The sequence below is a fragment of the Sinocyclocheilus grahami genome, unplaced genomic scaffold (assembly GCF_001515645.1).
Source record: "Sinocyclocheilus grahami isolate Dianchi unplaced genomic scaffold, SAMN03320097.WGS_v1.1 scaffold2261.1, whole genome shotgun sequence".
NCBI lineage: Eukaryota > Metazoa > Chordata > Actinopteri > Cypriniformes > Cyprinidae > Sinocyclocheilus > Sinocyclocheilus grahami.
Window position 1 is genome coordinate 1,974 of NW_015507440.1, and position 612 is coordinate 2,585.

General features: G+C 44.0%; 1 protein-coding gene across 1 annotated transcript in view; it reads right to left on the reverse strand.

The window, feature by feature from the left end:
- Positions 1–80: 80 nt before the first annotated feature.
- The window catches only part of LOC107574526 (procollagen galactosyltransferase 1-like), a gene marked incomplete at its 3' end in the record, with an annotated part of 7,397 nt that continues 6,865 nt past the window's right edge, over positions 81–612 (reverse strand). The window contains exon 2 of the mRNA XM_016260983.1: positions 81–191. Coding sequence (XP_016116469.1) covers positions 81–191 — 111 coding nt within the window. The remainder of the gene's footprint in view (positions 192–612) is intronic.

A 612-nucleotide genomic window follows, 5' to 3' on the forward strand; every position in this document is an offset into this window, starting at 1 on the left:
GTGTGTGTGTGTGTGTGTGTGTGTGAATCTCTAGTTTGTGTTCAGCTTTGGGTTCAGATGCAGTTTAGGGTCCGTCTCACCTGGGCTCCTCCTGAGGTCTCCACTCCACATAATGATAGAAGTGCTGGACGTTTATCAGCCATTCGCGCAGGATCGCGCTGGTGTTGTCTGAATTATGATCTGTGGCCACCCTGAGGACAGAGACATCATCTGAAAACAGTTCAACGTCTGAAACAGACATAAAAGACGGCCGCTCCTCCAAACATGAATGACAGAACAGAAAGCAAACCACTATAATTAGAGCTTTTTCATTTTGCTTTTCTTGCTGAATGTTGAGTTTGCTCTCGTGTGCAGCGCTGTAAAATCACCCCATATTTAACATCACTACACGACCTCTGGAAAACCAAGCTTGTCTTTAGCGTTTGGCTGCAGAACGACCGCATGAGAACCAGAGACCTTCACAGACAGCTGCTACATACTGCAGTACACTTTCAAAATGTGTTAAATTAGTCAAATTCACTCACACAGTCGCCAGTGTTGGGGAAAGTTACTTTTAAAAGTAATGCATTGCAGTGTTAGTCCATAAAGCAACTAATTGCGTTACTTAGTTTA